The sequence below is a fragment of the Scophthalmus maximus genome, chromosome 2 (assembly GCF_022379125.1).
Source record: "Scophthalmus maximus strain ysfricsl-2021 chromosome 2, ASM2237912v1, whole genome shotgun sequence".
Taxonomy (NCBI): Eukaryota; Metazoa; Chordata; class Actinopteri; order Pleuronectiformes; family Scophthalmidae; genus Scophthalmus; species Scophthalmus maximus.
Window position 1 is genome coordinate 3147912 of NC_061516.1, and position 26301 is coordinate 3174212.

The following is a 26301-nucleotide window of genomic DNA, read 5'->3' on the forward strand; positions in this document are numbered from 1 at the left end:
TTGTTATGCTATACAAATACAGAGGCGTATCAAATATTGATACTTGAATTCATAATTTGGTGTGTTTTTAATAAAATATTAAGTGTCTTGCACATGATTACTTGACATTTACGCGCTGAAGTCTCAGGCCAGATGCAACTGTCAAGATAATTGGCCCGCAAATAACGACGGCCCACAGTCGCCAATCTGAACAGATGTTAGTGTTTTCCCGCAACAATCTCTGTGAAAACTAAGAAGACGAGACACTTTGACTAGTCGGGGCAGGAGGTAGTGATACCGATGTCACTGACGATGGTTTTCTTTGGTTACAAGAGTCCCAGTGAGACACGGCAGCGAGACGTCCTGCACAATACGAGGACCCTGAAACTGAGACATTGTTAACTGTATTATCTTCACCTTCGCTCTGTCAAAATGTCAAAATGTCTTCTGCAGGAAAAAAGGCCTATCGTGTTTTGTGTGTGCGCTCTCCAGAAAATTAGGCTGCGGAGGTGTACCCGAGTACACACACAAACACACACACCTTTTCGTGCCCACTAACCTTATTTTAGTGACTTGTGCGTTTCTCTCCTTCCCAGTTAATCCGGTTAAGAGCTGCGCGATCCAGCAGCAGCCGTCAATGCCTCTCCTGCTGTGTCCTGATGCAGCCCAAACCTCCCCTCTGCCCCAGTGTGACGCGATGCCGCGGCCGCGTCGCGTCACTTTGTGCCGCAAGTTTCCATCCGACCTTTGGTGAACATTCTCCGGGTGGACGGATCTGGACGTTTTTGTCGTCCCCTGGACATTTCAGTAACAAAAAGCATGCACGAGGAAAGATCATGTAGCAGCACTGCTGCATCTATGCACTGGGAAAGAGCTACAGGTGTGGCTCAATCGAAGGAAGCGTGGTACAGATGTGCAGGGTGGAGCTGGGCGCGGTGAGAAATGCCGTGCAGGGCCTGGAGGAGAAGAGAGGAAAGACAGGGAAGTGAACATGTTGACAAGAATGCAAAAGCTTCGTTTGAGCCCCGGAGACAGATGTACGGGGACTATTAAAAGTAAGTAGTGAGTAGTCAAAACGGTGAAGTCAAAGACAGAGACACACATGTTTTGAAGATTAGATGGATGACTTCCTCTGAGCCTCGGCCCGAGTGTACAGCTCCGTCCCTCCGACCTGACTTCCAGGCACCGGCTCCATCGAGCATCTTGTTTGTCTCAAGCCTCACTGTTATGACATGTGCGTTCGATGACATTATAAACAGGCAGTGTGGCTGGCTGGCAATGCCGAACCACTAATTGTTGTAATTGTTAGCAGTTGTCGGGCGGCTGTAAATATGGGACGTCTGGTTCTGAAGATTGTGCATGTATGTATTTGTGTTATGAACGTGCTCACATATCCCTGTTTGTGCGTATTTATGAAGCTTCATATGTTTCTTTGAGCGTTATACACTTAAACAATGTGTGCATGCACATGCATGTGTGTGTGTGTGACAACTCCAAACACTCATTTCTTTGTTTACATCACTGTTGGGTGAACTTAACCTTGAAGCTCACAGCATCTCCATCACATTTAAATCAGCTAGATCCAGATTTTCATTTGGAATTGCACGCACTAATAGACATTATTTCCGTAAATGTGACAGATTTCTTTCGTCAAGATCCATATGTGAATCCTGAGGAAATCAGTGAAAATGGATCCTGGATGAACCCCTTTGTCCGGATCAGTGCCAAAATGTACCTGGTTCTTTATTGGCCCTTGTCCCATCCTTTGACCGAGTTTCATGGAAATCTATTCTTTAGTCTTTGTGTTATCCTGCAGACAAACAAACAAGCAGAAAGGAACGGGGGGTGAAGACATACTCTCCTTGGTAACTGAATACTCTTGGAAGAATTTTCCATCGCATGACAACCTGTAGAGTGCAGATACCACAGTGTTTATCTGCTCGGGCAAACAACTTGCACCCAAGGAACGGTCACAGAGTGGAGACTCGAAGTAACCTTGAATCCAAACCCAGCCTGCCCGGCCTCGTGCGGGCAGCGGAGCGTGCTGGGCTGTGGGCCCCGTGGTGGCACCGTGGAGGAACAGCCGGTGTTAATCCAACCCAGTAATGGTTCAACAGGCTGCAGCGGAGGACCAGCGGAGGAGGGAAGGAGCGTGAAATGCCAGACACCTGGTGGCTCTTTCTGCACAAGAGTCTGCAGCTGGCGACGGGAGCCCACAGCCACCCGGGCCAGCTGTGCCTCCTTGGCGCCTCTGCTGTCTTACGCTGGTGGATTCCACTGCGGTCCACACGTTGTTATCCCCCGTCTACAGTATGTCACGGATATATGATGCCGTTAGATCACTTATTATAGAAATGATCTGTTGATTCTTTTAACTCGGAAGAACGCTTCGGTGCTTGTCAATGGTTCAGTTTTTATCTTCATACAAAACACTCAGTATACAACAACAATAGGCAAGGAAATAGGTCAAAAGTAAATCAAATAATAAAATAGTGATGGTAAATTTCCAGATGTGTAGGTTAGGTAAAATGTAATGAGTCTGCATGATGTGCAGTTATGTATAAATCTGTTTAGGTACAGTAACATTTAAATCAATATAAAATATACATGTGTGGTAATAAAAATTATGAAATTGAGGCATTATTAATCTCACACTCATTAAAACTCCACAAATATGAATAAAAAAATGTATTTATAATTAATGTAAAAAGTTACTTAAGTTACTTTTTTCATCACAGTTGTTTCTGGGTTTGTTGTTTTTTCCATTTTCACCAAAGTCAGAATTGGTGGGTATGGTGTGAAATCCAGGTTGATGAAGCGCGCTCGCTGTGCAATGACACACTTATTTACAGAGCGTGAATTAAGCCACTGCCGCCTTATGTAACCACAGAATGGATAAGAAGCTCGTCTACTCTCACTCTTGCTATATAGTCAGTGCTGTGGTCAAAACTGAGGGAGGCGTCCGGAGGCGTCAAGACTCTCTCTGGTCAGTTGGTTTAAAGGCAACAACATTCAGCGACCGAACTGGAAACAAAGGTCACTTGATCTGATGACCCCTTCTTAGGAGACTGTGGTCCATAGAAGATAAACCGAAATGAAAAGTTTCTCTACAATATTGAGCTTAAAAAAAAATGTTAATAAATTGTGGAGAAACAATGTCACCCAACCACATAGATCAATGACTGCCCCAAATATACTCTACCCCTCTAATTAACTTTAAATGTTTCCGATGGAAAGTTTTTCTATATATATTATTTACGACAAATACAGCACTTGATAAATGGAACATTAAATGATCAAATTCCAGACTTTTACAAGTTGAAGCACTATTAGCCTTTTAATTGTTTTTTCATTTTTCCCCCTTTAAGGGATTTACTTTGAATGTCTTTTAGTGGGTGTAAAAATGTTACAGGCTCAATGTAACGCTATCTAGAGGCGCACATCAAAACCCGCTGGTCCGCCACTAACACAGCGGAGCCGGCATAATTAAATGTTTGTTTTTGAAGGAGATGTGATGTGGTTGTTTTTCTGACTCGTTTCATCTTCGGGTTTTTGAGGGGTGTTTTCCCCATCTGTGTGTGTGTGTGTGTGTGTGTGTGTGTATGTGTGTGTGACGGCCAAAAAGTTGTGATGTTTTGTGTCACCATGTGTGTCATAATAGGTGATACCTCTAATACCTACCAGCACCGTATAGGGTTGATCTCACAGTTGTTCCACTACATCTTTTGATGGCTACTTTTAAGCTTTGTTTTTGTCACACTGTATTTCACCCATATGACGGCTATATGAAGCTGGCGAGTCTGACATGTGGAAATGTTTTATGAAAATAAAACCCAGATTTGCAAAAGAAGAGAAAGAATTCTGTGTTCAGAGTGAAAGAAGGACATGCATCAAACACACACAAACACGCACGCACACACACACACACACACACACACACACACACACACACATGCATCTGTAATTATGACTCTTATCTAATCTATCTTTATAAATAAAAACGCTAAGGTTTGACCTTTCTTTTACATACAAAAACTTTTCCCTGTGAGGTTGCAATGCCTGTTCGTTTGCATACGTGCAATGTAATACACACAAACACATGCATAAATATCCAAAACATCACACACCCACACGCACAGACACGCACACACACACACAGCCACGTGTTGGCTTCACTGATTACGGTGTGTTCAATGGTGCGTATAGTGCTGCCGCTGCGAGTATTAACCTGTTCATCAGAGTGTGTATTAACGTGCCGCAGAGCGAAGGCCTGGGGGGTAGTGTGTGTGTGTGTGTGTGTGTGTGTGTGTGTGTGTGTGTGTGCTAGTAGGCGACCACAGGTGTGTTTGTGAGCTCCACAGAGAGCCTCCCCATAACCCCTATGCCCCTTACCCTGAGCATCCTGGGTAATATCAGCCCACGGAGCACCTGCGTCCCTATCCCACAACACAAAGACACACACACACACACACACACACACACACACACCTCTAATGGTCCTGTATCAGCCTTCCACATGCCTCTAATAGCCAGCTGTGTGAGCAGAAATCAGGTGGACCGTACCGACAATCACTGATGCAGTTGTAATATTAGATGCGAGTTAACTCCAATTAGCTTTCATTGCACTTAAAACACACACACACACACACACACACACACACACTAAACAGGACAGTTTATGCTTTAGCTTTCTCGATTTTTGAAAGTACAGAGGAGATGTTGGCAGATGGAGATACTGAACAAGAGAAGGCACACTTGCTTGCTTTTCCCACATGGCAACAGTTAAAATTGTGATTATTCAAATTGTTATCAGGTGCCCTGGCGAGCAAAGAAGACTTGACACCGCACCCAGTTAGCAACGACTCGTAAATTAATCCGTTCCTAATGAATCCCAGAGTGAAGAGGAGAAATCGAACCAGATCTCTGCACAGCTTAGCAGCAGTTAGGATTATATGGCGTATAATGGATATGAGGTAGTAGTCACATAATTGTCAAACCATCAATCACACCAGGCAGCTGCAAGAATCGTATTGTAATTATCGGCTTTTGATCTGATCAATTTCATCGAGACTCTTTTGAATTTACAAAAATTGTGATATTCTCTTTTCAAGCAGACCTTTATTGAATTTACAAAAATTGTGATATTCTCTTTTCAAGCAGACCTTTATTTCCCCAGTTCCCCCTTTAATCTCAGTAGTGACAGCTCATTCACAGGTCTTTGTGTCAGACATGTTTTTGATTTCGTACACAGCGCTGGGGAGTCACAGCATGTTTTGTATCAGTCCCCCCACCCCTCTAATTGTACTGTTCACTTGGTATTTGGATTTTATGGCTGCTTTATTATTTATATTCATATGTCTGTGGTTTGGTTGGTGAAGTGAAACTGTGAACTTTGCATTTGTTCTCCTCATAGTGTTTGTGGTTAGAGTCGAGGATGACAACTATTCCGTCGCCTACTTGTACACAAGGACTTTCAGCTGCTCTCTTATATCTGTGCAGTCGTGATCTGGCGCGACAACTCACTGTACATTTACCTCCTGACCGCGTATGAATACCTGACAGTGACAAATAAACAGGAAAAGCACAGGAAATGTGTGACTCCAACAGGTAGTTCACACCGGCTGGGGAAAAAGGGCAAACTTTCCACAAAAGAGAATATTTTGGAAATGTTTTATCAGATTTTCACATCCTGGCGACAAACAGACTCAAACAAACGATGGTTAAACATTGAAGGTGGAACCAATCGATAAACGTTGTGCGCTCCATCCAAGGACAGAGGTGATTGTCAAAAGGAAACAGCAGATCGTCTGTTCTCATACCCAGTTCCTTTGTAGCACAAAACAGTGTCAGTGCTGCATTCCCACGTATGGCGACAGGTTCACTTTTGCAGGTGGATTGTCATCATTTACATCATAATGTACATTGTCGTCCACTAGAAAACTGTTCAGTCGGTTTTAGAAAAAGTAAACAAAAAGGATCATCATTTTAAAACTCAAACTGTGTAACACTGAGCTCGGACTTCTTTTTTTGTCACATTTACAGAGACATTTGTAGTCATATCAAACTAAACCATAGCAAAACTATGATTACAACAATAATCATTTGATTTTTATAGATACAAAGTTAGTAATAAATATTAATATGTGGTGGTGGGATGGAATTGATTTATTGTCAGTAAAGGCTCAAGTGTCCCATTCAGCTCCGTTGATGTAGCGGCTGCTTACGGCATGGGAAGGATACTCTGACAATAAGTTATGCATTTAATGACATCTCAGCCTATAAGAAGGAAAACGTCAGTGTGAGCCCTCTCGGCATAAACGTAATAAACAAATAAACATAAAGCTCGTCATCTTTAAAGATGGCTGAAGAGTTTTAGGATGAAAACTGATCAAAAATTCTTCTGCAGATTGTTTGGTGGAGTACCACCGTGTGTCATCTGTGAGGAATGTAGTGACGATCTAATACTTGTTCCATCCTCACCTGAAAACAACACTTAACATTTAGGAGGAAATATGTATTTTTTTCCTGATGTGGAATTTCAAATTATCCTTCTGCAGACAGCATAAGACCTTCTGCAGACGGCATCAAAACAAAAAGACTGGCAGTATCAGAAGGTAGGCAATACCTTCAGATCCCGTTCCAGTCAAACCATTAATCAGTATTTTCCAAAGTTCTTCAGATATTATAGAGCTCTGATTATCAGCTCTGTTAAAGGTGACGGGTGTGTGTGTGTGTGTGTGTGTGTGTGTGTGTGTGGTCTTCACAGTTGTGTCTCTGTCCTCTGTTTGTCTCTGATCTCTCCGTCTCGTGTCTCGGCTGTTATCTCTGCTGCTCTGCAGAGTGGGGGCTGTCCAGACTGCTGTAGGGGGATAGGGAGGAAGTTGCCGGCCCTGAGGTTTTCCCATCATCCACTTCTTCCTTCTCCATTTCCACCTCTCTCTCCTCTCTCTCCTCTCTCTCCTCTCCTCCCTCTGTTCTGAACACCTCCACCGATCCTCTCCCGTCCTCACTTGACTCGTCGGATGCAGAGAAGCCCTCCTCCCCTTGGCCCTCCAGAATGCCAACGCCTCCCTCGCTGGCATTCAAGCTCTCCCTGTCGTCCTCGGCGACCGACTCTCTGGCCTGGTTGTGGTGTTTGACGTTGTAACGCTGGTTCTGGAAGAACTTGACAATGGTGTGTTTGGGCAAGTCCAGCTGAGCTGACAGGGTGTGGATGGCCTCCTGGTCGGGGTAGAGGCCCATGTCGCCAATGAAGCTCTGCAGGATCCCCAGGGCCTCCAAGGAAATCCGTGTACGCGAACGGGCTCTTTTCGGTCCCCCGCCCCCGAGGCCGGGGCTCATCCCGCGCTGGGACCCGTCTTCTGAGCCATGCAACACCGGCAGTGGGACGGGCTGTGGGTCTTCATGAATCGGAGATGGGGATGTCAGAGGTGGCAGGGGCTGTCTGTGGAGTGCCTGAATCATTCAAAGAATAAATACTCACTTTTTGGTAAAGACGATTAACAAGAAGAGTCAAATTTCAGTTCAACAGTAGATTGAACAAAAATTAAAGGACAACTTATTAGATTCTTCTGGAGCTTTTCCCTAAATGTATTGTCTTTGTTTGCATATTCTTCCACCCACATACATGACCATCAATGGTCAGTGTAAATTATAGTATACGGCTTTACGCAAGGTTTGATTTGTTGTATAGAAATAACTTCTCTGCTGTTATGGATCCAAAAATTATACAACATTAAAAAAAGAAAGCTCTGTGTAAGAACCAGTACATCCATTACTGCAGTGAGTCTTCTAGACAACAAGTGGCTGTCGAGACACAACGGCATTAAACTACACTTCCCTCACAGTGTATGTGAACATGACTCAAGACTCTCAGCATACAGACCTCACACTCCTCATCGCCGCAGTAACAAGTGAACGGCTCAGCAACTCTTGCTCAATGCCCCTCTGATTCAGAGGAAATGTTCTACAAGCGGAAGTGTGATTGACCAGCATCCATCAGATGCCGACATGCACGCTAAACTCCCCGGATTCATCACACAACCGGCCGCAATACTCGAGCTTATTAACAGGGCGGGGCGGCCCGCACACCCAAACACAGGAATCCAACGCCATAAATCTGGGGCCCATCAAAATTAAAGGACCTAAATAAAGATAATGGCAATTCCTTTTTCTCTGCTTCAATAATTACAGGCTGTGTTCTGAATAATATTGAGGTAAGGGCCAGAAGGGAGGGCATTTTGGTTTCGAGGAGCGGGTGGGATGGAGGAGTGTTTAGCAGGAAATGTGTGGGCTGGTCATTTACCACTTCTATTTCCAATGACTTATGGGACACAAACATGACAAAGAGGAGGGCTGCTGAGGGGAGCAGGTGGTGGGATCACACAGAGGAAGCTTTTCGAAAAAACCAAAAAGAAATGACATGCTGGTTTTCACATATTCTCACTCATAAAAAAAGTGAGAAAATGTGCACATGGATTGTAAAAACACTGGATTCGTGCAGATTTTTTACACCAAAATAAACACAGATGTTCCCAAACTTGTACTAATATACAAACTATCATTGTAATGGGACAAAAACAAGCTTGCTGGTACAACTTTGTTCGCGGGTTTGTACCTGCTGCTCAGGGATGTGGAGGACGGTGTGGAGCCGGTCGCTGTGCTGCTGCCTCGACTCCTCTTCATACACCTGGTCTCGGTCGGACTGCGGTAACCCCAGGAACCTCCGGATGGTGCACAGGTTCTCCCACAGCGTGCGGTTATCGGGGCTCGGGCACTCTTTCCACCTGAGCAGCTCGCACAGCCAACCCTGGAACACACACGGAGAACAGGTTTGACAAAAATAGACTTGTGAAGACCCCTGACTAGCAGTTTAGCAGAAATATCTTTAAATAGAATACTTTGCATAGACCTCCCTGGATTAGTGTGATAAAAAAAACTAAAACTTTTCCTCAAAACACCACGTGGAAATCATGACAGCGCAAATTGTTCCTTGTGTATCAGGAAATACTGCTGGCTCATGTTTAGTACAAACCCAAAATTGCAAACATATTGTTTCATGACAAACAACTTCAGAGTACAAGCTTTGGTGAAGAGCTCAGTGCTCCGTGCTATATTCAAGTACACAACCATGTTCTGTAAAAACAGGTCAGTAATGATCTCCCTGAGGAGAATAAGGCTTTGATCGTTATGTGATTTATGTGCATTTCACGTTTGGTTACTCATTATATGGTGATTTAATGGGTAAAGTTTTTATATTCTTTAGTACAATACCCATTTCTGTTTTTGTGTTCTGATTATTTCCAATTGTGGAGGAACCTTTTTGTAGCAGATTTTATGGGACAAATGCAACATTACATGAAAGAAGTTAAATGAATGACACTGCTAAGGAATTAGAATTGTACGAGTTGACTCGTAAACTACTGTGAACGGACAATTCTAAAATAAACATGCTTTTCACTTTTCGTAGACTACAACAGAACAGAAGTTTCTCCCAAAGAGGAGAAAGAAAAAAAATGTCTGAGGGGAACAGTGTGTGTGTGTGTGTGTGTGTGTGTGTGTGTGTGTGTGTGTGTGAAGATTAGATTATATCTGCTAGGCTGACCCAGGATCTGCCACCAGCTGTTGTTTATGCGCAGCCTTCAGCCTGGAAATTAATGGTAATAATGTGATCATCCCTCCCATCATCTAGTCTCTCTCTTCTTCCTCACATCCTTCTGTTCTTCCTTCATCCCTCACTCCATTTCAGTCCATTTTATCACGTCAGCATCTAACTCGGCGTCTCTCAAGCACTTTCTCTAAAGTTGTTGTCGTCGGTAACAAGTTAGTTTTGTCGATAATGTGAAGACATTTAAATTGCTTTTGAAAGCGATCTTCCTCTTCTTCTCCCCCTCTCTCCCTCTCCCTTACTGCAGCGCAGACTCGGCCTTTGATCTCGACCTCGATCACCCGCATTGTTTATCTGAGGATGGAGACATGATGGTATGCCACAGCGGGTAATCAGATACTCCGCACGGCCACACACGCAGTCGCACACCTCCCTGTTACACCCTCATCAGCTCTTTCAAACATCATGAACTCAGCAAGGAACTGTGTACATGTATCACAGGATGTTTATGGATGTAAACATTAAAAACAACAACTTTATTTAAAATCTTAACGAGACCCTGTACGAATAAACAAATATATAAAAAGCTTGGAAAAAGTTTTGCTATATATTGTATTTTTTTGAAGACCCTTATCTCTGCTTGGATTATCATGTTGAGCATCTTTACGTCACATAATCTCAAATATGTTTTGTATCTCGACTAGTTGAGGCTCGAGTCTTTCTTTTTTTAAAGATTATTTATTGGGGCTTTTTAGGACAGGACAGCTAGTTGAGAAAGGGGAGAGAGAGGGAGGAAGACATGCAGGAAATCGTCACAGGTTGGATTCAAACGCTGGACCTCTGCGTCGGGGCATAAACCTCGATATATATGTGTGTCTATCCACTTAGCCACCCCAGCCACAGGCTCGAGTCTTTCTACACAGCATCCGTGTAGTCATGGTGCTATAATGAAATCCTGGCGTTGATCATTAAGCTTTTACAAACTGCTGTTTAATTGGAACTGACCTGACTTTTATTGGCAGCCACCTTGGCGAACAGAGCCTGCGAGACCTTCGCCCTCTTCATCTCCTGCTGGATCTCCTCGTAGATCCCCGACGTGATGTTCACAAGCGAGTCGAGCTTCAGCGGCAGCTCGACACTGGGCACGCTGCACTTTGACTAAACACAGTGGGAAACAGTGGTTTTAAATCTCAATGGAGGCCTGGTTACATGACAATAAAGTGGATAGTATTGTTTTATTGTTTAGTATTACTTATATCATTGCCAAAAAAAATGGCAGAAACATTCTTGTGTCTAATTACATTTGTAGGTGCAGAGCTGGTATTAGGAAGTATTATTGTGCAGTGCTGTGTACCTGTGTGTGTCTGTGTGTGCTTGTATTGGAGATGTGGTTGGTGGAGTGGATGTGGTTGGTGGAGAGGATGTGGTTGGTGTTGGTGCTCCTCTCTCTCTCCTCCTGGTAGATGCGGTCTCGCTCGCCCTCGGGGAGGTTGAGGAAGTTCTGCATTGCCTTCAGGTTGACCAGCAGCGACTGAGAGGCAGCGCGGACGTCCTCCTCCTTGCGAAGGATCTCTGACAGCAAGCCCTGCAGCAAACACACACACACCCATCACACAGTTATGTTTTAGGTAATAAACTTCAGTATATCATCTCTGGTAAACGTTGAGACCATTTTATTTCAGTTTACCTGTGTGCGGTTAAAAGCCACCCGGGCAAATACTGCTTGGGAAACGCTGGCCCTCTTCAGCTCGTTCCTGACCTGCTGGTAAATGTCAGGGGAGACTTCCGGCCCTGAACAGTTGAGGCCTGGCTCATTGGCTGTGCCCTTGCAGGCCTTGGCGATGGGCGGGTGGTTGAGGAACTGCTGGTTGACTCCCTGTGGGTGCTGGTGGGCGAGCAGGCGGCTGACAGCCAGCTGTTGGTTGATAAGGTGAGCCATGGCGAGCTGCTGACGGACGAGCTGAGGGGACAGGAGGCTGCCATGGCCCAGGAGCGGTGGAGCCTGGGGACGCAGCTGAGGATTGGGATGGTGCTGGTTGGCGGGGTGGGGCAGACAGTGAGGCTGAGTGGGGTTGTGGGCATCTACGAGGACACTCTTGATGGGAAGAGCTCCGGGGCCACCAATGGTGCCCAAATGGGTGGAGGAGGGTAAGAGAGAGGGAGGGCGCTGGCTGATGATGCTAAGGTCCAATTCCCTCTCCACTGTGCCACACACACACACACACACACACACACACACACACACACACACACACACACACACACACACACACACACACACACACACACACACACACACACACACACACACACACACACACACACACACACACCATGGTTATCACAAGATGCAGCATATAACTCTAAAATCATTAATTTCTAAATGTACCTTTTATATCTGATTTGTCCTGTGCTGACCACATCTTCTCCATGTATTCACCTGAGGGGGAAACAAAAGAGCGGTAAATTTCACCCATGCTTTGCACATACAGTATAAACGTCCAAATTAGTAAAGGACAGAAGTTCTTTGGTTCTGCACATTATACATCAGTAACATGTATTTGTCATAGCACGACACAATAGATCAGAACATTAGATTTCCCTCCATGCAACAAAAACATTGTTGAACGTGAACACAAAAGTACTTTCTTTTACATTATATCTGGAACATTAATACTTTCAATCGAATTTCTAGAAACCACATTTTCACATTATCATCCAGAGTCTGTAAAAGCCAAGTTGCATTTTATTATGGTGAAAATAGCAACAAAAAATATTGTTGTTATCTGCAAATTTAAAAAATCACAGCATCACAATGAGTGTGAGGAGAAGAACTGAGCCACAGGTTGATGCAGAGGTACGGGTTCGCTTTTCACTCGCAAGCTATCTCAGGATAGGTTTATCAAATAAGTGAAGAATGTTTCCTCTCTGTCACTGCGTTGAACCCGAGTCTCTTCTGTTCTGGATTTTTAACGGCCTCTCTGCTCTTCTCCACACAAATCTGCTTCTTATTATGCCTCTACTGGGTTTGGTTGAGAGTCGCATTTTCGGTTATTAAGGGAATAAAAGTTGGAGTGAGGTTTGGCAGGGCTTCAGCTTTTTACCTTCCCTCTGTGTGTGTGTGTGTGTGTGTGTGTGTGTGTGTGTGTGTGTGTGCGTGCGTGCGTGCGTGCGTGTGTGTATGTGTGTGTGTGTGTGTATGTGTGTGTGTGTGTGTGTGTGTGTGGAATAAGTGTAAGAGGAGCTCTTATTGCTGGCTTTTGGTGCTGTGTGTGTGTGTGTGTGTGTGTGTGTATGTGTGTATGTGTTTGTGTGTGTGTTGGGGGTGGCTGCTGCTGTTTTCCATTAGGAGTTAAGAGCATTTAGTTTTGTCATGTGTATTAAGGGTGACATTAATGTGAACCATGTGACAGCTCCTTCCTACTGAGAGCTGTCACTGACAGACATCTCATGCTGCACATTAGACACATGCAGGCTGACACATGCTCGTAAACCTACCGGGGGTGGATAGAAGAATGAAAAACCTTTATTTAAATAAAGGTTTTCATCCGAGGCCGACGGAGTCACGGAAACAAAGGCAGCGAGGCAGGTGAGTCGAAACTCAGCGGAGTTGTGATTAGCGCTGAGTGTCAGATTGGAGAGAGTTGCGACAGTCGCCACTTTTTTGAGTTGTGGAAGCAACATGAGGCAGAATAAAGTGTAAACAGCTGAACAGTTGACGGTTCAAGTGCAGGAGAGTTGGTCACAGAAGCTGTAAAGTTTTTTACAAGGCAGGAGATGGACGCTTAAATGGGGAGGTAGTGAACACCACAAACAATGGCAGACAAGGAGCCAGATTACTGTTAAAAATTGTGATTACGTCCGCCGCAATAACCCGGGAGACAATCGGAGAGTGTGCATGTGTTTGAGTTTTACAATGCAGATTTCTTTTCAGCTGTGACAACCAATTTATTCAGGAGTTTAACTTTTGAAAGACCAATTCAGGATTTGATTTATGAACAGAAGTTGTCTGTAGTTTGCTGCTGCTCACAGGTAAAAAATACACTTGGGAATATAACTTGTTCTCTTCAGGTGATTTAAAACAGTGACACAAGCTTTGGAACTGGACGAGAGTTGGATCAAGAGTTACCTTTGATGCGTTTGTACTTCTTATACCAGCGTCCAAACTCTTGGCATTTTGAGGTGGAGACGTTGGCGTAGAAGGAACTATTCACTATCGCCGAGATCATACTCTGAAAGAGAGAGAGACAGACAGATGGGAGAGTCTGAGGAATAATACATTTCAGAGGAAAAGGTATCTACTCAAATTCAACCTGGACAGAAGCGCTTCACAATGTTTAAGCTGTTAATCTAATCTGTGACAGCATCTTTTAGAGAGAGAATCTGGGCCACGTGTAAAATAAAACAACTTTTTTTGACTGATTCTGTTTATTCTCAACACCACTCTTTCATATGATTCAAGAAAAAGCTGAGATAATAAAACCCGAGGTCTGCTGCCTGGAGATTTCGCTGCTGACCAGCTCACTGCTGATTCATTAAAAACTCTTCACTCCTTGTGTCAACATGCACCGCGGTCAGTTCCTCAGAGCCGGAGATACACAGAGTCAAAGTGTGTAGCGAAAGCTCTACATGGGAAACATGGAGGATTAAAACTCACATGAGTCAGACGGCAAACACACACCACCCACACGCTTCCCCTAATCACTAATTACATCATGACTAAGTCCTGCGTATAAATCACAAGTCAAAATGACACACTCTCGAGTCTAATGACTGCAGGGTGTGTGAGAGGAGGATAATTGAGGTGTGTGTATTTGCATCCTTTCCCATGGGATGGTATCAATATTTGTGTGTGTGTGTGAGACAGATTACACATTGCAAATGTGTGGGTAACTGATGATGAAACCATATGTGTTTATAGAAAATACTTTCAGCTGTGTGTGTTTGCAAAAAAGGAACACACACACAGCGCTAGAAAAGGGATTCAACCCCATCTCTCGCCCTCATTACTTGCTACTAGCACAAATGTAATAATTAAAATAAGGTAATCCATGATCAGTCAACCAGGAAGTTTAAATTAAAAAGAAAAAATTATATATCAGTTCTACAATTGTCAAATCAATTAACTGATTGACAGACAATAAACCAGCAGCTATTTTGATAATCATTTAACAAAAGGCAAAATCATTTCTGATGTCTTGCTGCTTCTCAAATACTTTTTAATAGCAAACTGAATTGAGAATAGAAAATAGAAAATCAACTTATAATGAAAAGAACACTTGTATGAAAAGAACTTTCTTCATAAAATGTGTGAAAAATAAACTTTAGATGCAGTGAGAGTTGGGCTAGTATTGCATCTCAAAATGTAAAGCCCCAAGCACTTTTTTAAACACCCAGTTTTACCAACACTCCTCCTGGTCAAGACCTTTCAGTTGAAAACAGGTGTATGCAGCTGCTGCCCTGTTGCCGTAGTGCTGTTGAGCAGTTACCTGGGAGAGAGGACACTCCTTGGCCAGAGCGCTCTGGTTGGTCTCTCGGAGCAGCCCTCTGAGGGCGTTCCTCACCGTGGCGTGGGTCCACTGCTCTGACGGCAGCTCCTCCAGCCGGGCGAAGCTGCACGACGAAGAAAGGGCTCCGTTATTAGATACGCTGATACTGATCCACTGGTCAAGTTAGCAAAGTGGTGAAAACAACAGAAACAAATCCAACAACCTGCTTGTAATCATTAAATAACTCACACACAACACACAACACACACACACACACACACACACACACACACACACACACACACACACACACACACACACACACACACACACACACACACACACACACAGCTGACCTGTGCAGGAGGATCCGTAGTGTGACCATGTGGTAAACATCCAGCAGCATGTCGGCCACCGTTGCCTCTGGTGTGTCTGTCAGGTAATGGATGGGCATGGGCTTCCACCGGCCCACTTTAATGATGCCTGGAGAGAACACACACACACACACACACACACACACACACACACACACACACACACACACACACACACACACACACACACACACACACACACACACACACACACACACACACACACACACACACACACACACACACACACACACACACACACACACACACACACACACAATGAATGCATGTACTAATCGTCTGTTAAAAGTCTAAACTGGCTTCTCTTGGCTGTTAGGCATTCAGTTTCCATTACCTGCCATCATTTATCAATGTAAATCCAGCCTGCTGGTGCTGTTTGACCAGCCCGTTCAACACTCCCGGTCTTGGAGCATCATCCGGGGCTGAACATTCCCTCGGCCTTGATACGACCGTGACTAGACGTGCAAATCTAAACAGGCTTAATCAAGTTAGGACCTGCTAAATCAAACCCAGATCCGGCCTGGCCCTGGCCTGCCAACCTCAACTGTGTGTGTGTGTGTGTGTGTGTGTGTGTCTTCATGATGGTGGCGATATGGTGATAGGGGCACAAGAACAAAGGCTGTTCTCTTTGGACGCTACAGCCGATTAATCTGAGGAGAAATGGAAAATCCGCTCAACATTAAAGATGAGAGCAGGCTGTGAAAGAGAGCGGCAGTTTGATGTTGATGCACTGAATAAACACTGTGACGTCATTGTGACAGCTATTCTGTAAAATGACAATAGGATTGACACAGCTCTCCAGGCTTTTTGTGAAGTAACTTGCAGAAACTCTCATGAAATGAAATGACACTTTCGTCTGATTTTGAGGCTATTTATACATTTTTGGAAAATATGTTACAGATTGTCAAGAGCATGAATAAATCGGTTTAAAAATATTTTTCTCTGTTTAATGCAGCACTTAGAGGAAACCTGCCCATGTCTGAATTACACTGACAGATAATTACATAAACTATTGAAAGTACCTCAGTAGAGTGTATTTAAATATGCTTATAATAATTTGGGTAAGAGATAAATTGTCTGAACTGCGGTGTGTTTCTTAAAATAGGATTTGGTTTGTATCTGGGATCCACTTAACAGCTTTAAAACAGTAAATGGGTATTTTTAAATGAGTAGTCAGTAAAATTCCTCCCAAAACAAAGCCTTAAATTAAATTTAGTTTTTTGTTTCTTTTTGCCCAGCAATTTACCTAAGACCATGTAAAACTCTGAGCAGAAACCATATACACCAAATAAGAAATGGCTTCTTTTTAATTAGCCTTAATGTGCAAGTTAATTAAAGAAAAAAAAATCCCCTGTGCCAGTTAAGAGCTTAAAAATACTCATCCAGTCAAAGTTATGAGATGCAATTCAATCGCAGAAGAAAATAGCGGAGACTGTATAATTTTGGTCGTGACCACACTGGGGGGAAAAAAATGCATGACTCTAGCCAAAAAATATTTATTTGAAAAGAAAAGGCTTATTTCTCAGAACAAAACCTAGCTGTTTGGGAGAGGCGAGGGGGTCGCAGGGCGTCGGCCACTTGGTCGCAGCGCCCTGTGTTTATGGGGACACACCAGGAATGTCAAACTGCCCTTCTTTCTGTGTGTGTGTGTGTGTGTGTGTGTGTGTGTGTGTGTGTGTGTGTGAGAGAGTGTGTGTGTGTGTTTGCTGCTGTTTCGTGGTTTTCTTCCCTCTTGTTTTGATCTCAAAACGATGAGAAAGAGATTTCGTGCTGGCCTGAGATGCACAGATACAGACCTTCCTGCCGCCAGGTGGTTGGACTGAGTTATCAGACAAATGTTAGAGAAAGATGGATTCATCTTTAGAATACCTTTCCTGTAATCGCCTAATATTTGCAGTACTCGTCGTACCCATGTAGTAAACCCCACCCATCTGGAAAGCAATTGTACTCTTGTTCAGCTGCTGAGGAAATAATTAATTACTCATGAATTACCAAACAGCGTGGTATGAAAGATGAGTATTTGTTAACAAATGTGAATAAACCATCTTTTTGTTTTTTTGTTTTTTTGTTTTTGTCATTAACTTAGACAGGGGTGTCTAATGTAATTTCCTGGGTTTCACTGCTCGCCCTCATTTCACTGACAGAAGTTCAATTTTTTGCAAATACAGGAAATCTAGGTGGAGCTGAGGAGGAAGTTGAAACCACCCCGACTGTCAATCAAGAAAATGTACCTCAAAAGACATCTCTCTTCAAACCATAATATCTTAACAGAGCACAGTTTCTCCAAAGTTGGCATCAGTGTACATTAAAACTTATCATTTAAGTGAGAACCAATCATATCACACGTACATGAATGTATGGATTTGAACCCATACCCACTCAATACTTACCACGAGCCTGCACGGCCGAGTGGTGCGAGTAGCCGAGGGCGGCCAGCGCCGTCTCCACCAGCTGGGTGAAGAGGACGTCCTTACGAACAAGCACAAACTCGGCGTGGCGTTCGCCACGGCCGTCACAGTCGCTGGTCACTCCCACGTCTGCGTGCTCGACCACACAATAGACTGGGATCATCAGACCTGCCAGACAGACAAGACAGGGATTGGTAGAGATTTGCAGATTTACATGTAGTAGACCGGAAATCATATGGTCCCCGCTGGATTGTTAGGCAGCACCACTTTTTTGGGTAAATTTTCACATAAATTAAGGACTTGGGGTCCAAACTGCATTTGATTAAAAACCAACAACCTCAAAATGATAACCAAACAACCCCGGGTAGCCTATAGATTATTTCCGCTTTACTGATTGTAGACAGACATCTGAGAGAGGAACTTTTTGGGGAAGATTTTAAAGCTAGATACATAGTGTGAATAGGATCTCCGTGTAAGGGAGTTCTACAGAAACAGCGGCGGACGGCCGATATGTTTCAACAAACTTCTGTCTTGACTTGTGCAGTGAGTCAGTCGAGCTGCTTGGTGGTCTCAGTAGAAGACTGGTCACACTGGGCAGCTACCAGTGTGATTGTAAGTCAGTGTGAGATTTGTACGACTGCGCTTGTGTTTTCACCACATATTAAAACCCACAAGGAACAAGACCCGTTTCCAGAACCACTCTTAAAGTGCTGCTGGATATAATATCTATATCACGGAGCACTCAGGAGGGATTCCATAACTTCAGCGGTGAACCCCGGTTCCTAAACAAGATGTTGGGTCTAGACGTGACTTCTTGGGAAAGTACCAAGAAGAGCTCCTCCGAGCCCCGGCCCGTTCACGCCCCATCCAGTGTCCCACAGGAACTGCTAATTAACAAGCCATCAATCCGCCTCGGGATGAGGCAGCGTCAGATCAGCTGGAGCCAAACCGCAGCAGCATCAGGCGCAATATCAGCCAACAAGCCAACCACTCAGTGGAAGGGTGGAGGGAGGCAGCACAGCAGAAAGTCAGTGTGTGTGTGTGTGTGTGTGTGTGTGTGTGTGTGTGTGTGTGTGTGTGTGTGTGTACATTGTTACAATGTTTGTGTGATGATGCATGATGATGTTTTCAACTGCATGAGAGAATAATGGGCATTTGTGCATGAGTGTTTTCCATGTTGGGTATTTTAGACTCTGCATGCCATGCCAACACAGAATGTGCGTTACCTGTTCTGCAGCATTAGGTATTAACAGATGACATGTCATCAGGGTTACATAATCAGATTACACAATGTAATGAGCCCAGATTACAAATTTAAAAAAAACAATTTACATTGTCTGACTATGATCGACCTACTGTATTGTGAATACATTGCAAAGTCTTTCTGGATGTGGAGCATCCTCCCCTCTTCTTCTCCCTGATGTCAAAGTCGATTATTGTTCCAAACAATCTCTGCATCTGTTTTTTTAAAACTAAGGATTTCTGATTTTCTCTTCATATCACTGCAAGTTTGACTGATAATGGTATCTTTGGTTTTCTGGCCGTTGATCAGACAAGACTCACCTTGGGCTCTAAGAAACTGATGGGTACATTTTTAAACATGACAGAAATAAAATGAATAACAGATTGAAAGCCCACAAAGGCCTCTGGGATAAAGTGTGACAGAGGGAAAAAAAGAAAAGAAAAAAAGAGTATTGTGTCAGAATGGAAAAGGACATCTGAGGAACATTTTCAATGTCTAACTGAATCCAGGCCTCGAAGCATTCAGGTTCCTCTCCCCCCACTTAACTCTATACTTATATACATGAAGGTACTTAATATGTGGTCACAGTATGTACTATATAAGGTCGTGATTACATGTGTCTATAAGAAGCTCTGGAAGAACTACATCAGGAGAAACGGTGGGACCTAAATTCTGCCTTTATTTCTGGTAAATTAATGTATGTGGTAGTGCGTCAGCTGTGTGGTTGAGGGGGGACGTATTGTGAAGGGGTTAAGGGAGGAAACATATTTTCAAGGAGAATTTGTGTAACATCTATGTAACATAATGTTAAAGTGTATGTGCACTTTCATTGACTTTACCACTACTCTTTGTTCTGAACTTTTTCTTCTGAGAAGTTACACATATTCTTCGCTCTGCTTACATTTGGCCCTTTTTGTGCATTTTTGTGTATATTGATGTGTCTGCCAAATTGATGTTTCTTGACTTGTAATAAAGCACAAAAAGACAGTTAAGTCAATTGAATATTTTATGTCTAATGTCTCAAAAAATGAGTTAACTCTTGTGTTTGAGCAGGTGCGTGTGTCTATGTATCGCAGCAGTATGTGCTCGTCTTCATGCCTTACCTCCTAGTGGTCTCAGCGGCGTGCTGTTCTGTCGGGTTTGTGGGTTTGCGGGGCTGCCGTTGACCTCCACACAGCTCAACTTGCAGGGCGGGGGGCCGCTGGAGGCAGGGCTCTCCCCCCTCTCCTCTGGGCTGGCGCAGTCCTGAGGGCCGGGGTTCTCCGCTCCCCCTCCCGCACCTCCGTGCTGCTCCATGCCAATGAACGCCTCAGGAGGAGCACCCAGCACAGTGTGTGAAGCTGGGAGGAAAGAGAGGGAGGCCGCTTCAGTACATTGTGGTCACCTTGGCATGAAAAGGACGCTCTTAGGAAAACATCTGATGTGATCTCTAAGATTAAGGCGGTACTTTTTCAAATCTCCAAGATATTTTGGGATTAACAAATAAAAGAAACATACCGCAACAGAATTGACGTAAAACCACAAAACTTTGCAGCTGTTAGATTTTATTTAGGTTAAATCCTAATATGAGCAGGAAGGGAACTGACTGAATATCATTGGAAACAGATGATAACATGTATTTGACCATTTTTATTTAAAGTTTTAGTTAGAGCAGCAGAAATGATGCAGCTACTATATCAGGAAAATCTCTCCCGTTGGAGAAAGGAAAACAAAAGTCCACCTACAGTTAATCTACACACTGTAGATGAAGCAGCTCTGTTGACAGTGAAGAGCCACTAGACATTTTTCATCATCAAAAAGCTCTGTTCCTTCCCTCCCCGACCAGCACATTTCTTTGCTATGTGCACTCGAGAGAGAGACAGAGGGGGACGACCACAACAGACGGACGGAGTCATCTGGAACGGATCACAGGTCGGCAAAGTGGCGTGGCGTTCACTCACAGACCAAATACAGACAAGTTTATTATTACTTTGTTCAGACGCAGAAGTACACAACACATTATACGGTAATGACAGATGTGAAGGTGTGCGAGGCGAGTACGGAACACTGACGGTGCACTTTGGGGAGAAAATTGCGTAGAATTAAATTATAGAATAAAAACAGTATCATAATGATGAACTCAGAATTTTCATGTTCTACTCTGGATTCTTCCTTGCTGCATACTGTTCCACCGTAATGACAATTATGATATATATCCACATGAGCTGAGGTTGTGCTAATTAAATCTGTATGTACTAAAGCTGAACTTGCTTAATATTTCTGTCAACAAATGGCTTTATGTAATAGGTGTGATATTAGTATGTTCATGTCATGATGGCATAAAGGGAGTAGTGGATATGATTTAATCCTCTACTTTGTATAAGTTGTTATACAGCAACATAACAAGACATAAAAAAAATAAAAAGTGTTTTGGGGTTGTCGTTTGCTCCGTCTACTTTAAAACATCATACATTTCACGTTCAAAAATCAGCAAATATTCACGAAATGTGCACAAATAGTCAAACCAAAATGTGCAGCTTCATAAATGCTGCACCGTCTGCTCTCCCTCTGCTTTGTGCCCCCCGCACACACACACACACACACACACTCACGCAAACTGTGTGGTTTCCACTGGGAGACACACAAATCCAAACCAAAAAAAAGCGACACATGATTATAATAAAGCACACATGCAAAATTAAGTGCTGCCAATAAAAATGCCCGTCCAACACAAACAAGAATAAATAAATAAAAATACGATAAAATAACTCACAGCATGAATCGAAAAGTTCCCCACTTGAACAGTTGAGCAGTTTCTCTCTTTACTGCTTGGGGATGACTTTATAGAACTGAACCTGAATTTAAAAATCTTGATGCACCAGTGATTAATAACATCATTATATGTCAGTCACGGCAGAAAAGGTTCAGGACATGTTGGATTTAGTGTGAATATAATGTTCTGGGGTGTTTTACTTGATTTATAGATGTTGTTTCATCCCAACACTGTGAGATGTGTTGGCTTGTTTCTTCGTTGTCCCACCTCATCTCCACCTACACTTCCTCCCCTTTGACCAAATTCAGATTTTGTGGCTCCTGTAAATGACAAAGATGATGCTCCAAAATCATTCCCCTCAGAAACCTGTATCAGACAGCATGCATACCATGTTTAATATTTCTCACAATTAAGAAGCAGTTTCACTTGTAAAAGACCACAATGCCAATCCCGCTGCTGATCATTGATCCCACACTGTCTTTTGTAATTCTCCCATCAATCCATTACCGTGAAAGATTTAATCAATGCTGAGCGATCTCCAGTCCACAAAACCCATAAACCTCTGAAACGCTTCCCTCTTTCCTCCTGGTGGAGCGCCATTTCTCCCCCCGGGAGGGGAATAACTAAATGCTTTTATTTCTCTCTGTGATTTTCTCAAATCAACACACACCGAACATGGCAACAATGCCAATGAGACTTTACTGTTTTCATGTACGTTTTAGCAAAACACCCGCGTGGTCTGGTTCAGACAGCTGCTGCATGCTATCAAACCACCAGAACAAAATAAATCAAAGCATTTGGAAACCACCAAGTACTCTCTCTTTCTTTCTCTCTTTCCATCTATATGTGCTTGGTCTACTTTTAATAAACACATTTCTGGAATATTTGGGGCAACGGATAATAATCACCAACCCCCACCCCCCCTTTCCCTTCTTCATAATTTCTCCTCCAACCAGAGCAATATTTAAGTCATTAATGAGGAGACATAAAATGTGGAAGGAAAAAAGATGGTTGTGGTGTTCAGAGGAAATGCACAGAGCAATCTACAATCCAGAGGTTTTTTTGCATTTAAAAAATAGCCGTATTTTCTTAATTCAAGTTCTATATATTTGGTTATATTTCTGTTCTCTTTATTTCTAGTTATTCATAACAAAGTTTACGGTGAAACTGTAACATATCACGCATCTACTGAATTCCTTTTTCATAAGGGTTTGATAGCAACATCTTCTGAATAAATGACACTTTTTTTTGCATATATATCAACCGATTTATTGGTATCGGAAAGTTTTTACTCCATAATATCAGTATTGGCCCCCAAAAATCTATATGTGTCACCCTCTAATTGTTTTATCTTGAGAATGTCAGGGGGAAGAAACAACTACAATCATATTCATAAAGTAAGAACGTAGTTTGGTATTATTACCTGAAAAGTCAAAGAGTGATGTTATTTCTCCTCTTTTTCTAACTTCAGTCCTGAAAAAGGCTTAACTATCCAGGATATAGAGGAAAAGAAAACCACCCAAAAAAGTAACTATACATATTTCAGTCAAAAAGGTAAAAGACTTCACTTGGGCCTCGATTAAACCAAAGTGACTTTTACTCACTCACACACACGCACATAAAACAACTTCAAGCAACACTTTCAGGGGGAGTGCATCCAAGAGACCACACACTCCCAGCACAGACTCCTGTTCACTTCACCAGCACACATGGAGGCCAAATGTACAGTCACACACACTCAGTAGCCCCCCGACTGAAAAAAGCACATAGAAACGCACAGACAACTTCAGCTGGCTCCACAATAGCAAATTCATTTAGGCAGGGTCCAATTTGAGCAGAGCCTCTTGAAGTGTTTAAGAGTGCTTAACTATAATTAGGGTTAACTGCGGATTCTCTCGGTGGGGTGTGATGACACCCAAGTGGCCCCTGGGAGGTTGCAGGGCGTCCCAGACAGAATTAGGGACGAGCTGGATTTTGGTTCCGCAGAAATTCATGCATTCAAGGGTCGTCACACAGGCGGGTTGACAAGACGGCAGGTAAAACATGTCAGACTGATTGAATGAATGACTGATCTGGATCTGCAGCCCAAATGACGACCAGTCAAAACACTTGAACCTTCTCTTCTATACTGTACTTGAATGCACCACACTCCACTAAATTTCTTCAAATAGTAGCTGCTTAACTTTTATTTAGAGACAAAAGACAAACAATATAGGTTTAAGATTTGTTTTTTTTAAATGCACCACAATTGCATAGTAATGTAATGCCAATAGAAGTGTTCATATCACACGCCTGTATGAGATCATTTCACCAATCCACAATGATTTTTGATTTTTGATTTTCATTTTTGGTGTGCTTTTCCCACCACTGTCAAATAAGTTCATTTAAATCACCGATCAGTCTGTGGGACTCATGTTATGATCATTTATCACTCATCAACCTTTCGGGAATTGATTTCCATCATTTATTTGGCTGCAATAAAGACAAATAATTCGGGGCTATAACATCATATTACTGTGTCACGTGTCGTTCTTGAAACGCTCACGTTGTCATCACCTCTAATCTGTTTCATAAAACATCTTAAATGACGCTAAGTCAGATTGGGGTTTTTTTAGTTGTTGTTTTTTTTACACTTGTTGGAACCAGAGGTGTAGCTCCTCCAATGTCTGCCAACGCATTTCATTCGGACGCATCGAAAAATGATAATAATTGTCTTATTCATTGTCAGTCATTATCGGCAATGAGGCGCACATCTTGGCCACCGGCGTCATCTCCGGGCCGTCGAGGTGAATTTCGGCAAACGCGTGTCATTGATAACTCACTCCGCCGTCGTGGATTTTTCAACTTCTGGCGAGTGGGTCGTCTGCGCGGCGGCTTCTCCATCAGTCGTATTAGCGGCTCCGACGACAGAGCCCGACGAGCACAGGTGCGGCTAATGGACTCGGGGCTAATAATCAGGGCTGCGTTCGATTCAGCTGGGACAAATGACAGTTGGCCGGATGGGACGAGACGAAGGTGACGAATGATCGTCCCGTTGTGAGCACGCAATGGCTTCACTACATCGCACGCACAGCCAGGCGCAGCGTCCATTGCTTTAGCTGCGGCTGTGTGCACACGGGACGGGTCAGTTATTTAAAAAAAAAATAATGATCGACGCCAGAATATTGAATGGTGTCCATATCATTATTGAATTCGGCAGCAAAGCTCGTGGCTAAAACAGCTGAGTAGGAGCAGGATTCGACCAACCTCCATTCGGTTTTTTGCATACTACATGTATTTTTCAATCGAAGCAAAACAAAGCGTCCACACTTTATAGAAACCCAGCAGTTATAAGAACTCACGAATATTGATCTTATGATATAAATTGGATCAAATATTTCAAAAAAAGGAATCGGTTCAAACTTAAAACAGGATCAAAAACTGATTAAAAGCCTTAATTGACCATAATCTGCCCTATTTAAATAATTCACATTATATCTATCTCTCTCTCTCTCTATATATATATACACATATACACACACACACACACACATACACACATATATATATATATATAATACTAAATAAAAATTACAATACTGAAACAATTTGTTTGGTTATATTTAGGTCATATCTCATAAAAAAGATGCCGTGCTAACTTTTTTTATGGACATGGTTACAAGATGATTTTACACATGTTTAAGTTCAGCAAAGCTACTTGTATTCATATCTGTTGCTCTTGCATGACATTTACTTACACATACTAAATATGAATGTATCTCCCCATGAAATTGGTCTGATATTTACATACTGTAAACGTCAAAACTGCCATAAAACTTGTAAACTCGTCGACAGGCACGTCTGTATATTTGCATCACCATTTATCATTTTGTTTTTCCGTTTCAACTCATTTATTTTAACATTTTGCCAAGTTTATAATCCCGCGTACCTGGAGGTGAAGAACTTTTTCAGTAAACGCTCACTCACTTTTCAAGACGTCACCGTACTTGCTGGGGAATAAACTCCATCCATTGGTGAAAACGAGTGAATCCAGCCTGAGAGAGTATGAATTTTCCAACGTTTCCCTTTGCAAAAAAAAAGAAAAGAAAAGAGGGATTAAAAGGGGGAAAAAATGAAAACACACACCACAAGAGGAGATGTAAAGACAAGGAGTGAGGAGAGCAGACTGCTGCTGCCTGCTGTGTAAAGAGCAGTAAAATGACACATGTAGAGAGGAAGAGGGAGGGAGGAACGAGGGAGGACGTAGATTGAGGGAGGGAAAACTAGAGACAGAATGACATACATTAAAAAAGAAAGTTGAATTTATTCAAACAAAAATCGTTACAGGTAAGTCAGTGGGGAAAAAACAAGCAGTGTTGTGCTTTTGTGGGCAAAAACAAGCGTACCCCCCATAGAAAGTCAACTGAATAATGCAATCACGAATTTAGA

General features: G+C 43.0%; 1 protein-coding gene across 2 annotated transcripts; it reads right to left on the bottom strand.

Annotated features, from left to right (window-relative positions):
• Nucleotides 1-5635: 5635 nt before the first annotated feature.
• On the bottom strand, nucleotides 5636-26048 carry LOC118301549 (DNA-binding protein SATB2-like). 2 transcript variants are annotated; one of them, XM_035627162.2, is made up of 12 exons: nucleotides 25840-26048; nucleotides 20225-20461; nucleotides 17861-18046; nucleotides 15432-15558; nucleotides 15076-15199; nucleotides 13716-13818; nucleotides 11976-12026; nucleotides 11274-11788; nucleotides 10941-11171; nucleotides 10592-10744; nucleotides 8597-8788; nucleotides 5636-7434 (listed from the first exon to the last, which is right to left on the bottom strand). In XM_035627162.2, exons 2-12 carry the CDS (start codon nucleotides 20415-20417, stop codon nucleotides 6799-6801), a joined length of 2511 nt encoding a protein of 836 aa, XP_035483055.2. In that variant the 5' UTR covers nucleotides 20418-20461; nucleotides 25840-26048; the 3' UTR covers nucleotides 5636-6798. The 2 variants fall into 2 exon arrangements, with proteins under 2 accessions (XP_035483055.2, XP_035483054.2); XM_035627161.2 differs by lacking the exon at nucleotides 25840-26048 and adding an exon at nucleotides 24696-24799.
• Between the last annotated feature and the right edge of the window lie 253 nt (nucleotides 26049-26301).